At 41.7% G+C, this 14200-nt stretch overlaps 2 protein-coding genes across 3 annotated transcripts in view; one reads left to right on the top strand and one right to left on the bottom strand.

The window, feature by feature from the left end:
• The window catches only part of LOC116073539 (NXPE family member 4), a 247548-nt gene that overhangs the window by 36858 nt on the left and 196490 nt on the right, over positions 1 to 14200 (bottom strand). The window lies entirely within an intron of this gene.
• Positions 1 to 14200, top strand: part of LOC116073537 (NXPE family member 2) — a 40764-nt gene that overhangs the window by 678 nt on the left and 25886 nt on the right. Inside the window, exon 2 of the mRNA XM_031345550.1 lies at positions 12842 to 13457. Within this exon, the coding sequence (XP_031201410.1) occupies positions 13326 to 13457 (132 nt within the window). The 5' untranslated portion in view covers positions 12842 to 13325. The remainder of the gene's footprint in view (positions 1 to 12841; positions 13458 to 14200) is intronic.

Here is a 14200-nt window from a genome sequence, read left to right as displayed (position 1 = left end):
GCCCATGAACAGGGCAAGTTTAGGGTAGTGAGCAGGGTAAGAAGAACTGAGATGCAGCAAACATTTTGGTATTATGCTAATAAGGCACCATGGCTGTTTTTCCTGAGTTTCTTTTGGAGGGGACACTGGAAAGACCAGAGGCTTGTGCATAGAATGCTGTAGAAGGCTAGCAAAGCAAACTTCTGTTTAGCAGTGAAAGCGTATCTGCTTTGGAGCAGCGCACTGGGAACCTCAAGAGTGAGAACCTCAATGGGGAAGGTCAGTGGGTGTTTCTTAGTGGGTTCAGCTCTGAGATAGTAATGAGAGAGAGGTATTTAGTGAGAAACACTCGACACCCATTATGGTAATTAGGCTCTATAATGAGGCGTGTGACCATGCCTCGGGTGAATTTGCACTGATGCTCTGCTGTTCCTTACATTTGTGGTAGGAGTGGAGGGATAATGGGAGGGGTGAGGCATCCCCATTGAAAAGTGGTGAGAGACAGGAGAGGGAGCCAATCAGAGGAAGGTAGGTCACTCTGATTTGCTGTGTCTCGCCCTGACCCCTAGTTCTATTCCCCTTCCTTTGATTCTTATCTCTTACGAGGAAAGTAACCTCATCCATACATACTCCTGTTTCTTTGGTAGTCTGTCTCACCATAGGCTAATTGCATGGAGCCAAGTGATTGTAGACAGAACGGGATGAAGCCATGAATTAAAATAAATCTGAATTCCCTCAGGTTATTCCTACCATGAATTTAGTCATATTTATGAAAAAACACAACCCTCAAGGAAAGATTAGTGAATGGAATTGAGAACATGGGGCATATAATCACTATGGTTGATTTTCCATGGCCAACTTGACTATATTTAGAATCATCACAGAAGTACACCTCTATGGTAGTGTTTGCAGAAAGGCTAAACCAAAGGGAGGATTTTCTCTAAGTGTGAGGGGCTCCACGTCATGGGCTGGGGCCCTGGACTAAGTAAGGAGAGAAAGTGAGCAGAGTCATTGTTCATTGCTCTCTGTGTCCCAGCTGTGGGTGTGACATGGCCTTGTGCTCCTGCCACCATGTCTTCCACACCACGATGGAAGTCAATGAACCTCTCCTTCCACAAATGGCTTTTTGTCAGGCATTTTGTCACAGCAGCACAGTAAGCAGCTGGGGTGTGGCTTGTTCTGGCATTATGTCTGGTTCAGCTTTAGAAAATGAATTAGTGCAATCTCCATGCTCTATATAACAAGTTCAGTAGAAAAAAAATGACCGAGTTTCGTAGTTTAAATATTAAAACCTCGAGATATACTAGGAATATAAAAGAATATCATTAACTTGCTAAGTGAATTAGGAGAAGCTGTTTTAAATGTCACCCTCCTAGGCAAGAAGATTGAACCTGTCCCACTAAGATGTGAACAAAGTCAACAATGTTTTAGCTTCTTTTATTCAATATCTTATTCGGAATCTCCTTCAAGAAATGAAATAAAAGGCAAACTAAGGGGAGAAGAAAAACACAACTGTTTTGCTTCATAGACAACAACAACATCATTGTTTCCATTAAAAAAAAAACCAAAGAATTCATTAAAAACAAACAAACAAACAAACAAAATAAAACCAAAAACTACCAGAGCTATTTAATCTCAACAGGAGTATAGGGGTCAAAGCTAGTATGAAGTTTTATTTACTTTACCAGTCATCAGTTTAAAATTAAAATTAAAAGCACAGAATGATTCAGAGTAGCAGCAAAAGCATGAAATAGCAGGGCGAAAACCAATAAAACACACAAATCCTGTATGCCACACGTTAATGCACAAACTCTGGCTAAAGATATCACAGGAGGCATAAATAATGGTGGCATGCTCATGAGTGGGGAGGTTGGATGTTAGTGTGACATCAGTTCTGCCCAGATGAACCTACAGACTCAATAAAATCCAATTTGAAACCCAGCAGGGTGCTTTGTTATAGAAATAAATATCCTGAATCTGTGACTCATGGAGAAAGGCAAAGGAAGTAGCATGCCCGGTTTTGAGACAGAAGAACAATGCTGGCAGACTCTGTGAAGGGCCCTGGTCTCAGAGTGCTGAGACAGAAGACTGCCACTAAGCTGGACAAAGTGAGTTTGTCTCCCAGACAAAGTGAGGATACTGGAAATCCAGTGTCTGCAGTAAGCCACTTGCCTGATACTCTCGATAGCTGTTTGACCAGAGTCTGAGCATACCCGTCACACCGTAGCTGAGGGACCTCCAAAGCACTTCACTCTGGGTTTTATTTCTTAGAGCCAGTGGGTCATTGAATGTAACTGTTGATTCCAGAAGAAATGAGGACATGATCTTGAGTTGTTCAGATCTTTCCTTGACTCAGGACATGATATTCTATGCGCGTTTTTGTCCTAGAATTGATCAAGATAGGGATGGTCTCAATTGGCTGAGGCTCTTGAAAGACCTGCTGTATAGACTCACAACACCTCATCTTAAGACTCCCCACAGAGCTGTAGTAACTAGGATAACATGGAGTTGGTGGAAAGACAGGCGTCACTCAATCAGAGGAGTAGAGGTTCCAGATACTCATGCATATGTGTGTGGTCAACAGATGCCTGATAATAGCAGATACAGTTTAACGGAGAAAATTTGTCTTTCCAAGGAAATATGTGGGAATTTGGACATCTATAAGTAAAAAAGAGCATTAAACTTAACTTGTGTTTCTATACAGAAGAATCAACTAAAAATGCGTCATAAACTTAAATGCAAAACAAACCCAGAAAAAAATCTTTGTGGTTTTGGAGTATGCAAAGATTTCCTTGATACGATACTATTGGTATAAAAAAAGCTGATAATTTGGACTTTAGCAGAGGCAAAAGCTTTGGGGTTGGGAATGAACTCAGTTGGTAGAAGGCTTTCCTAGCATGAGTGCCATCCTGAGTTCAAGCCCCAGCACTGCATAAAGTGGTGACGGGGCATCCCAGTATTTGGAAAATGGAGATAGGAGGATCAGAAGTTCAAGGCCATCTTTGACTATGTAGAAAGTTTAAGGCCAGGATGGGATACTTGAGGGCCTGTTTCAAAAACAAAAAGCCAATTGTAGTTTGCTCTTTTGAAATACTGCCATGAACAGATATTTTCTCCAGGACTTGAAGATGGATATAGTACCAAACACTCAACAATAGTGAAATGACCCGAGTTAAAAAGAGAAGATATTTAAAAATATCTCATCAAAGAAGATATACATAGTAATATGATACACATAATAATGAAAATATCAAGATGGCAGGAGGAGTATGAAGGGGCAGAAAAAGATCTAAAGGGATAGGGGAGGGAATAAAAGAAGAAAGAGAAGGAAAATCATCACATGTTTATCTCATATGCATGCAGTATGCTCTCTCTCTCTCTCTCTCTCTCTCTCACACACACACACACACACACACACACACACACTCACACATACACACACCAATTTGGGTATGGAAGAAGGAGATCAGTGTGAGGAGGAGGAGGGGACTAGAAAAAATAGTTGAAGGTTAAAGTGTGTACATACGTGTGTAAAATATAATAATGGAACCTACTATTTAGTACAAAAATTAATTTCAAAAGATGCCCAGTATCCATTTACAATAGAGGAGTCACAGTGAAATTATATACCTATTAGAATATATCAGCTCCCAGTCTGCATGCTGGCATAAATCTTTAAACCCAGCTCCCAGGAGGCAGAGGCAGGAGAATTGAGAGTGTGAAGCCAGCCTGGTGTGCATACGGAGAGTCTGTCTCAGAGAACCCACAGCTGGGGAAGTGCTGTGGTAGAGTTCTTGTCAAGAAAAAAACATGCAGGGTGCAGACAGGAAAACAGGTACAGAGACTTTGAGAGACATTTTGAATTCCTTGAAGTGTAAATATTGTTAAAATAGATGTCTCAAGTTGTCATAGTCTTTTTTTAAAAAAAGATTTATTCATTGTTATATATAAGTATGCTGTAGCCGACTTCAAACACACCAAAAGAGGGTGTCAGATCTCATTAAGTGGGGGTGTGATTCACCATGTGGTTGCTGGGATTTGAACATAGGACTTTCGAAAGAGCAGTCAGTGCTCCTACCCGCTGAGGCTAAGAATATAAATTTACTTCAGCTAAACCCTGTACATGGTTGCTAGAGTAGTTATATGCCCAATTGCCTCAAACAGCAGACAATTCCAAACCACTCCAACTGAGTTAACAACTGGGACACACCCATAGGAAGAAATACTAAACAGTAAAAATATATATGAGTTAAATAGGATCTCAATCACAGATGCTAAGAAAAAGAACATAAACTAAAATAGAAAATAGAAAAAAATCAATGAGGGGGTTGCTAGGATCTGGGCTTGAGGGCAAGGGGCTGTGTCACAAACAAACATATTTTAGAGGGCAGATTACACAAGAGCTTTGCTCTGGTGGTGGCTACATTCTTGTCAAACATCATGAAACTATAATAAAATGCCAAAGTTTACGTCCTATGAATTGCACTTTGGTAAATTGACTTAAGAAAACGTGGCAGTGTCATTTTCACACGTGTTTCCTGTGAGTCTATTCTGAAAACACCGAGGAAAGGCACCCGTTCCCAAAGCAACAGCCACATACCTTGTGTGCATGTCGGCTGATGACAGCATCTCTCAGTTTACCTTTCTGTTCGCCACACAAAGCTTAAACAAGGATCTGCATAGATCCTCCATCACACAGATCTACAGAACAGCGTTGCTGCGATCTCTCACTTTGTATGGTCATGACATCATCTTGGAAGATATAGAAAATGTCTATTTGGGATAAAATTTAAATATTATTTTGCACATCTCTAAAATATTCTCTCACTCAATTTTGTGGCGAACAGTTTGGTGGTGCATCCAGCACTGAGGAGGTAGAGCCAGGAGGATCCAAGATCAGCCTCTACCACACAGCAAGTTTGGATCAGCCTGGGCTACATGAGATCCCAGATCACACAACAGAACAGGGTCAGGGAAATGGTTCAGTGGTAAAGGCGTTTGCTGCCAAGGCCGACAACTGGAGTTTGATCCCTGGAACCCACATGATGGAAGGAAAGAACTGACTCCCGCAAGTTATCTCCTCCCTGCCAAATGCACAAACAATAAATACATGCTGTTAAAAATTAAAAACCACATACACACACACACACACTCACACACTCACACACACACACACACACACACACACACACACACACACACACACACTCTCACACACACACACACACAATTCCAGTTTTCCCTGATAATGTCTCCAATTGCCTATCCAGACTCAATTAACAATGATGTATACCCAGAAACTGCCCAAAGTTCAAATGTTTGTGGTTTCTGTCCTCTCAGAAGACGTACTTCATCAAAGCTGTACTTAAGGCAGTACTTGATGTATTGGTGTTAAGAATGAAAAGCACAGGGCTGGAGAGATAGCTTGGTGGCTAAGAGCACTGGCTGCTCCCCCAGAGGATTTGGGTTTAATTCCCAGCACCCACGTGGTGGCTCACAACCACCTGTAATTCCAGTCCCAGGCTATCCAATGTTTTCTCTTAGCCTCCAAAGGCACCGGGAGGCACATATTGGCACACAGACACAAATTCAAGCAAAACATCCACACATATAAGGTAAACAAACAAAAGTTAAAAATCTATTAAAAATTAAAAAAAAAACCCTCAAAAATCTGAGGATCTGAAAGCACAAGAGGGACATGGACTTTCAGAGTGATTTCTGCAGCTTCTCTGAAGCCCACGTAGGTGACATCAAGTATCAGGAGGACAGGACATGAAGAGCCAGCCAGGACAGAGTATGAGAGTCAGTGTAGGTGGGGGACAGTGTAGTGGATTAGAAGAATTTATAATTGGAGTCACTTAAACACGGTGTGTAGGTGGCAAATGTCCAGAGGCGAAGTAAAGGCCAGATTCCAGGAACTCAGACTAAGACTGGACTGTGAAAGATAGAATTTCCTTCCTGGAAAAAGCTCTTTCTATAACACAGGGCCTGAACTGGTCCAAACTGCCATTTATTGAACCCTCACTATGCAATTTGGTCTTGGCTTATACTAAGACATTTGCTTATGTGACACATCTGCACGCCCATGTTATGACTTATTTTACAACCAAGGAGAGCGAGCAAGTAGCAGGGTCAGGAGGGGAACTCAGATCCTCATCCTAGTACCTTTACCTTAGACACACTGTCCTGCATCCTAGGAAGACCCACTCAGCCTTTCGAATCCTTGGCTCTTGAGCACATTTTCCAGACTTCTAAAGTCTCTTTCACCTCTTCAGATAGTTCTTCCAGTCTTTCCATGGGACCCTTCTCCCTCCCTAGATCTTGACGTATTTCTCCAATTTGCCTTAAATACATGTATGCATACACACACACACACACACACACACACACACACACGTGTATGTGTGTGTATATGTATGTGTGTGTGTGTTTACAAGTCACAGCAGTGTATTTAGATCAGAGGACAACTGGAAGGAGCTTCTCTCTTTCAACAGGATGCTAGGGACAAAATAACCACACCTTAAGTTTTTATAGAGAGCATCATTATCCCTTGAGCCATCTTGCCAGCCCCACTTTGCTTTCTGAAGCCTATGTACCATACTCCTTTGCAGCAGACTCATTCCTTCACATGATATCATTTTTCTGGACATGGTAGCACCCTCTTTGGTTCAATGGTTCTTGCTAAATTGAGCTGTGTGTGTGTGTGTGTGTGTGTGTGTGTGTGTGTGTTTCTCCTTTCAACAGTGAAAGTTCTCACATCTCTGTAATTGCTCTTATATTTGAAGTGGGGATTTTTTTTCTTATCAAGGTCATTTAATCATTATCCAAACACAGATAGATCTACAGACTAGGCTGACTCGCTTTAAAATTTTATCGTCTGTGAAGTTTAAAACAAAAGCCTCCCGCCCAATAGATTTAGAACCTTACAACGGAAGTCCGCCAGATTGTACATCTTTTAAAAACATTTATACAGCTGTGCCAATCAACTTTCCCTCTTTGTGACTGAAAACCTGAAGAGGAAAAAAAATCAACTTCTAAGAAAGGCTCATTTTGGCCCCTGGTTTCAGTCAATGTTTGTCTGGCTCTGCTGCTTTATATTATGGTGAGGAAGGAAGAATCCCATAGTTGGGTACCACAGGTGGATTACCTCAACGGGGATGTGTGTGGGGAGAGAGGAGGAGAAAGAGAGGGGCGGGTGAGCAGGAGTGAGTGTATCTAGTGACAAGCCATATTGTCCAGGCAAGTCCCCTGTGACCTACTTCTCTTCCAATTAGACTCCTTTTCTCAACAATGCCACCAAATAATGAATTAATTCATAGTTCAACCAAATGATAAGAGTCCTTGTGACCCAATTATTTCTAAAAGACTGTCAGTCATCAACCAAGATTGTAATCTATTAAGAAAACATAATAAACAAAAGCCCGTTTCAGTGTTAGGGTAAAACCAAGGGCCTTAAACCACACCATTGCTTTGGCCTTTGGTTCTGTGATATAAGAACTCAGCCACAGTATGAACAGTTAACTTCTTGAGTGAGCAGTCTTAAAGACTAACATTGCTGGTATGTGCATCCTTGAAGTCCATATACATTTAGAATAGCATCAACTTGTCTTGAAATACTCTTATGGTATTTATATTTTCTTCTATTTAAGCCTTTGATGGAACTAAATTCTAATTGAAATCATAATTGGCAAGAGCACCAAAGCGAAAACAAACGCTACCTTTGGTCCACACTGTGCCTCTATATGAAGTACATGTCCATAAGGCACACCCCTACCCACCCCTACACAGGTCACACATACATAAGACACACCTCACTTACCCCTACACAGGTCCCATTCATACACACAGTACTTAAAGAGTGCTAATGAACAGCTAAGCCCTGTGCTTCCTCTTTATTCTTTCATTTATTCAATAAAACTTTATTGAGCATTTATTATGTGCCTCATATAGCTCTACACTACATGTGCACTGATGACCATATGGTCCAGTGAGGTCTTTAAATATCAAAGACTATGTTTATGATGCTAGATCATAACTGACAGAAAGTGCTGGGACTAGTGGGTTTTGTTTGTTTGTTTGTTTTGTTTTGGTTTGGTTTGGTTTTTTATGAACCTAAAGAAGTCTTTATGAACTTTTCTAATATAACCTTAGTTTACAAGTTAAAAACAAACAAAAGTAACAGTACATATAAAACCAAGTTTTATAATATAGTCATACTTAATAACTGGACACATTTCTCATAAAACAATGACTTGAGGCTTAGTTCTGGTATAGTATACTTCCAAATAGCAGTTCAGTTAGAAGCCATTCTTAATTAAAATATGCTACAAAGAACTGTTCATAAATTCTTTGAACTTCTCTATAGTTGAATCTCTCTACTTTTGAGTAGGGCTTCTAACCAGGGCAGTTTGATGGGGCTGATGTGTGTGGGTCAGTCCTAAAAAGAACTGCAGTTTCTCCTGGCTTAGTGCTTGATTGCTCGCTTTGGAAGAAGCCTGCTGTGCCATTGTGAAGATATTCATGCAGCTGTGCAGATGCAGCCTGTGTGGACGTCTGTATCTTCAAGAGGGACTGACACCTCTTACTAACATACAGCCAAGAAACCCGCCCCAAGAAACAGCCATAGGAGAGTGCCCTTGAAAACAGGTACTCTGCACTAGCCAAGGGCTGAGGGAGAGGGACCACTTGCAGCCCCCATTTTGGCAGGAACCTCATGAAAGATAGGGAGGCATAGGTAGGTATTCAGCTAAGCCAATCCTTAATTCTAATTCTAGTTTAGACAATGTTCTAAACTACTGAATTACACAAGCTAAGATACATAAGGGGTATAAAAAAGATACAGATCTTGCTTTAGAGATAAATATACATGAATTGATGGATGCAAAACCTGTGGAGATATGATGAAAATAAGAAAGGTTCTCTGGGCAAGCAAAGAAGAGCCCTAGACTGAACCAGACAGCAGGGGATTCGGGATAATTTCTTTTCTCCTTTGTGTTTTGGCTTTTGTTTTATTTTGGTTTGGTTTGGTTTTTGGTTGTGGTTTGTGGTTTGTAGTTTTTGAGACAGGGTTTCTCTGTGTATCAGCTCTGGCTGTCTTGGAACTTGCTCTGCAGACCAGGCTGGCCTGGAACTCATAAAGATCCACCTTCCTATGTCTCCTGAGTGCTGTGTGTACCACCACTGCCTGGCTCTGGAAATTTTCTTAGAAATGATCGATGAGGGCTGGGGAGAAAGCCTGAAAGTAAAGCACTTGCCACACAACATAATGACTGAAATTTAATCCCCAGAACCCATGTACAGCCGCTAGATATGGCCACTGCCTATAATCCTGGCACTCAGGGGACAGGCTGGGTAGCTAGTCTAGACACATTGATTAGCTCCTATTTATAATGAGAGATTCTGCCTCAATAAATAAAGTGGAGAACACCCAAGAAACACATCCAATGTCAACCTCAGGCCTCCACATGCAGGCACACATACAGACACGCACACATACAGACACACACACACACACACACTCATATGTACATATACTTTCAAACATGCACATACATATGCACACACATTACATACATATGCAACCCTATTCTTCAAAAAAATGACAACCTGTGTGTGTGTGTGTGTATGTGTGTCTAACTCCGTGACAAAATTATTTCCCAGCACATGCAAGGCTCTACTTTCAACCCACAGAACTTCCACATATAATAAATAAGTAAATAAAGTCTGAGTAAATCTAACCAGGTAGATAGTGTGCCTGATATTAAGCTGCTGCCCTTTCACTCCAAGCTACCGTCTGCTTCTGTGATTCTGGATCCGGGACTGTGTGGACTTTTTCCATCAGGATCTGTCTCCTAAGAGCATTATAGTGAGACTTCAGGCTGAAGGGGAGGAATGGATTTCTCTTGTCAGTCTGTTTCCTGCTCCTGCTTGTGAGAGCCAATGTTCTAATGTTACTGAAGACCTCAGGATCTAAGCCTGGGTAGTTCTAACAGCTTAAGCTATGCCACCCATCCCCAACAGACCAATTACAGAGAGAGGTGAGAGTGAGATGCTGAGAAAGGAGGTGTATTCAACTATCATAATTTAACTAATTCATCATAAAAGAAAAAAAAAAACGTTTCAACAGATAAAAAATGAAACACCATAGGAGAGATTATTGTGAATAGTTGTATGTCAGTACGTTTGATATTGTCTAAGAAATGGACAAAGTTCTAGAAACACACAAAATACCCAGACCAAATCATGGATCAGAACATCTGAATAGAGCTTTACTAGGCGAGGAGTTTACTTGGCAACGAAAAGCCTCGCAGCAGGGCTGGAGCGATGGCTCAGGGGTCAACAGGACTAGCTGCTCCTCCAGAGACTGCTTGATCCCCAGAACCCACACAGTGACTCATCCATTTGTAACTCTGGTTCCAGGGACTGGATCCCTTCTTCTGGCCCCCGTGGACACTGTAGACATGTGGAGCACAGACATACATGCGAAACACTCATACCCATAGAAAACAAACAAACAAACAAACAAACAAAAAAAAAACTCAGCCAAGACAAGCCTAGGACTGAATGGCTTCATTGATGAATTCTGCCAAAGATTAGGAAAGAAATAATGTCAAACAACTGATGGAGAGATATGGCTAAAGATTGTCCCTGTGTCACAAAGGCATTTGTAAGAAGGACAGGAAGGATGAGAAGAGACTTCTATTCACATACTGGTAGGAATGCAGTATGGCAGTTCCTCTAAAAATGAGAAACAACTACCACATGGCCCAGCGATTCAGCTGCTCGATAGGTATGCAAAGGCATTACAGGCATTATACCTAGGAGATATTTGTCTTCTCATTTCACTGCAGCCAAGAAAGCTAAGCTATGAAAATCACATAGGCACCTGTGTGAACATCATAGTATGTACCTACACACAATTAAGATAGGTACGACATCACCAGATGATATAGTCTTAGGATACCACCATTGGGAGCTGTACTACAGAGTTCACCCTGAGCCCCCGAGAATAGTCTTATCATATCAATAGAATGTAATTGAGAAATGTTTTTTTTTTAATTTTTCTTTTAATTTTATGTGTATGAGTACACTGTAGCTGTACAGATGGCCTTGAGCCATGATGTGGCTGCTGGGAATTGAACTCAGGATGACCCTGCTTGCTCCAGCCCTGCTCGCTCCAGCCCCGCTGGCTCCAGCGTAATATACTGTAGCTATCTTCAGACGCACCAGAAGAGGGCGTCAGATCTCATTACAGGTGGTTGTGAGCTACCATGTGGTTGCTGGGATCTGAATTCAGGATCTTTGGAAGAGCAGTCAGTGCTCTTACCCACTGAGCCATCTTGCCAGCCCAGAAATGTTCTTATCATATTAATAAAATGAACTATGAGAATGTTCACCTTACTTTAATGTTTTACTTTAGTGTTTAGTCACATATATAGATACATATGTATATATGTACATACATACACACACACACACACACACACACACACACACACACACATATATATATATATGGGTGGGGAGGGTTGACAGGATCGATAGTTTTTCTTCATTTCCCCAAATTATTTTCTGAACCTCCATGCATGTTTTCAGTGTGCTGTGACCATAGCCACAGTCACACAGTCACATGCCTAGAAGAACTGGCATAATTGTAAATGAATAAATGCTATATGCATTTTTATCTTTATGTCTATGTTCGATGTGTGCATGCATGGACATAGTTGTATCTAGATCTATATTTATACAAAGAGATTTAGATATGGATCATCTTCTTGAAGAGCAAAGAGTGCATCCAAATTTGGTCCCATGTCCTGTGGTAGTACAATGTCCCCTAACAGGTAGCTCTCTGTGGCTGCTTAGCATCCCTGGGGTCCTGTCATCTCTGCCTGCCGCAGTCCTTGCATCACACAGGTTACAGTGGGATTCGGATCTGTGGCCTCAGATTCTATAGAAATTGTTGGAAAGTTTGTGGCATCTATAAAAGTTTAGAACAAAGAAGTTTACAAAGAAAGTTCTTGAAATACTACCAGCAATGAGGCTCATAACTCTACCTTTGCTGTCTTGGAGGTAGGGACTACAGACTGACTGGACAGTTGGACAAAACCTGAGGAGAGGGTGTAATTGGGGGGGGGCATTATCATAGGCAGTGGTGGGGTGGGGTGGTAGGGAATACTATCAATCAATCATAAGCACGGAAAGTCTGGCTGAAAGTGACCAAAAGCTGCCCCCCACCCCGCCCCATACCCTGCCATCACGACTTCTTTAAAAGCGAACTCCAGAGCTTCCTCCCAATTCGTAGTGAACAGGAATAAGTTACTAAGTTTGGCGATCTCTTCAATGGCACTGTGCCTACAAACCGAAGGTCAGCTTTGATCTTTGAAGCTTTGTATAGAAACTTCAATGCTGGAAGAAATGTAAAGAGCCCACGCACCGAGGAGCCTCTCTAGGTAGCTCTAAGTGCTGTAGGAGAGCACGAGACCATGAAGACATTGCTTAGACCTACATAGGTATGCACATTCTCATCTTCCCCATTGGCTTCACTACAGGGGCCAGTGGGAGGACTATAGACTATCTGGAGCTTTGCTGGAGGGGATTGCATAGTTATATGATATGGGCTTGAAAATACCTTAAGGTTGGAAAGAATGGCATGGGACCATGTAGAATAACCAGCAAAAATTACTGCTTCATGTACAGTAAGGATAAGTGTTGATTTTTGCCAGCTCTATATAAATAACATGTGTGTATATGGAGACATGTTGAATGGAGGTCCTCCATCCACTAAAAAAACCTTTTGAGGAACACTGTTTGTATTTAGTTCTTTGCTTTTTCTGAGATTGTGAATTTTTTTTTTTTTTTTAAGGTGCAAACTTTGGCTACTCGACACTGAGTTTTTCTGAGACTGTTGTTCTTTGGGAGAAATTGTTGATCAGCTATTGTGACATAAAAAGATATAACCTGGGATGGAAGGAAACTGCCTTTTAAATGGAATAAATAAACAAGGGGTTGATTACTGCACCAGGGAGACACTCATCAGATGAGCAGAACCATGGAAGAATTTCCGGGGAGGAGATTCTCTGTGCAAATGATTGCTCACTTGATCGGACTATCCACATAAAGTCCTGAATACAAGAAAAGCTTCCAGATCTGTTCTGGTACAGCCCGGAAATCTCTCCTGAGTCAGAAACCCGCAGTCTCTCAAGCTGTTTTGTTCACCGCCTCGAGGAAAAGCTCTCTATCTGATTTTCAGTAGTGACTTGGCAAAATCCCAAGAGATCCCACTCTGAAACAACAGAGGGGCAAGCGAGGCTCTCAGAGGAGCCAGGCCCTTTTTTCTTTAACCTGCGATGACTTCTATCCTCACCCCTAGGATACTGTTCTCTTCCCTTCCAAATGCCTCAGCTCGGAAACTGTTCTTGATGGTGTTAATTATCTTTGTTTTCTGGGTTGTCTTCATGGCTTCAAAAGACCACACAGAGGTAAGAATTGTTTCCTATTCCATAATTTCCCGGGGAGGGTCAGAGCGGCTTCACTTGAATGCTACTCTTTGTAAATGCAAAAGGTGAATGATAACAGCACTCTCATCCTAGCAAGGCACTGTAAGAAGGATCTCTATTTGACACCGCTCCCTTGCATAGTATATGTACATATGCAGTTCTTGTTACTTAAGTGGTAGTTGGATTTGTGCCTCTCCTTACTGTTGGGCATTGCCACCTGCCTCAGCATTATCTCCTGCTATAGCCTCGGAGGCTATAAACCCACCATCTCTGTTTCAGTCCCCTTCCTCAATCACAAAGGTTTTGCTATTCTTTGTATAGTTCACTTAGTGTTGCTTGGATTTTCCCTTTATGCAGTCTTATTTGACTAGACTCTCCATTTCTCCTCTCCCCAGTCATCTGATTGCCCAGATGTTATCTTCTTGACACTGACGATGCAGCTCCCTCTCCACCTCTGGATTTCTCTTTCTCGACTAGACATCTTTTTCACAATAACTTTTGCTTGCTACTACTACACTGTAGGATTTAACAACTCATTACAACCATTGATTGCTGGTCTATCCCTGCTAACATATGGTAACCTCTAAGACAACGAGGACTTTACTGTGTACTTACTGGTGCCATAAGCCCAGGTCAGACCCATAACAGATGCTAGACAAATAACTTCTTAGAAAGGTGTGTGTGTGTGTGTGTGTGTTTGTGTGAGAGAGAGAGAGGGTGGGGAG

Source organism: Mastomys coucha, unplaced genomic scaffold (genome assembly GCF_008632895.1).
Source record: "Mastomys coucha isolate ucsf_1 unplaced genomic scaffold, UCSF_Mcou_1 pScaffold23, whole genome shotgun sequence".
Lineage (NCBI taxonomy): Eukaryota > Metazoa > Chordata > Mammalia > Rodentia > Muridae > Mastomys > Mastomys coucha.
This window is presented reverse-complemented; position numbering and strand designations above follow the sequence as displayed.